Source organism: Lipotes vexillifer, unplaced genomic scaffold (assembly GCF_000442215.2).
Source record: "Lipotes vexillifer unplaced genomic scaffold, Lipotes_vexillifer_v1.1 scaffold951, whole genome shotgun sequence".
Classification (NCBI taxonomy): domain Eukaryota; kingdom Metazoa; phylum Chordata; class Mammalia; order Artiodactyla; family Lipotidae; genus Lipotes; species Lipotes vexillifer.
In genome coordinates this window covers 1041194-1042517 of record NW_006793664.1, presented here as the reverse complement: position 1 = coordinate 1042517, position 1324 = coordinate 1041194, and the positions used below count along the sequence as shown (strand labels likewise).

Below are 1324 nucleotides of genomic sequence, written 5' to 3'. Positions count from 1 at the left end.
ATTCCTGCGAAGCCTGCTTTGTGTCTGTGTTTGAGTGAGTGAGTTAGTGAGTGAGAGACAGACAGACAGACAGAGACTGACTACTGGTTGTCTGAATTAGTAATTTCCCAATGTACTAAATACTTTAAAGTATAGTACAGGAATTCTGAAAAGACAGTGGGTGTAGATGCGCACATACACTCGGAACCTGTTTCTTCAAGGTCAGAATTCTAGCTCCTTCTCTGAATGACGCCACCCTTGAAGCCAGCTATTTGCACGCACTCTGGAGCTCTAAGCTGTACCCGTTTGAAAGCAGTCCAGGGGCGTTCCCTGTCTTTTATTGGGTTCCTCGCTTCCGGCACTCTGAAAATGCAGCTTGACTCAAAGATCAGATCGGGCCATCTGTGAGGACTTAGTCGCCGTGACACACCAGCCATCCTGGCCCAGAGCTACCTAACCGTGAGGCCGGGCAGCCGGAGTAGAGGGCAACCAGAAACCAAGTTGCTGCCTTGTTTTCCTGCCTTCATAGAATAGCCTTGGCTAGATTTCTGGGAGGTAGCCAATGGGCATGGATTAAAAAGGGAAGAGAAACTGTGCTTGGGGCGCGCATGGCTGGGAATGGATTTCAGTTCAGGGGTGTGGAGTCGCTAAGGTTCTCGTTTATTCCATGCCTCTTAAGAAATTCAGACACCAACACATGGGAAGAGTGGCACATTGTTTAAAAAGCCATTCAAGAGAAGGCAAAGGAAATGTATATCATGATTATTTTCTTTGAAAGGGCCGACCACACTGGCGGAAGAGGAACATTGAAGGCAAACAGTACCTTAGCAACATGGGGACACGAAGCACGTACCTGCTACCCAGCATGGCGACCTTCGTCACTTCCAACAAGCCCGACCTCCAGGTCACCATCAAAGAGGAGAGCTGTCCCGTGCCTTACAACAGCTCCTGGCCCCCGTTCCCAGACCTCCCCCTCGCCCCCTCCGTGACCCCAGCGCCCAGCAGCAGCCGGCCAGACCGGGAGACCCGGGCCAGCGTCATCAAGAAGACCTCCGACATCACCCAGGCCCGCGTCAAGAGCTGTTAAGCCTTCGACTTCCCCTGGTGGTTGTTGGGATTTCTTGGCTTTGTTTTATTGTTTGTTTGTATTATATTTTTCTTTCTGACACCTATTTTAGACGAATCTTAAGGGAAAAAGCCTTGACAATAGAACTTTGATTGCTGTGTCCAACTCCAGTACTGGAGCTTCTTTTTAACTCAGGACTCCAGCCCCTTGGTAGACGCATATCTCTAGAGCCTGCTGGATCTCCCAGGGCTGCTCCCTCAAGTTCAAGGACGTCATAGG

The 1324-nt window shown here is 50.2% G+C and overlaps 1 protein-coding gene across 1 annotated transcript in view; it reads left to right on the top strand.

The window, feature by feature from the left end:
- Positions 1-1066, top strand: part of IRF2 (interferon regulatory factor 2) — an 86987-nt gene extending 85921 nt beyond the window's left edge. The window contains 1 exon segment of the mRNA XM_007466517.1: positions 758-1066. Within this exon segment, the coding sequence (XP_007466579.1) occupies positions 758-1066 (309 nt within the window).
- Positions 1067-1324: the final 258 nt, after the last annotated feature.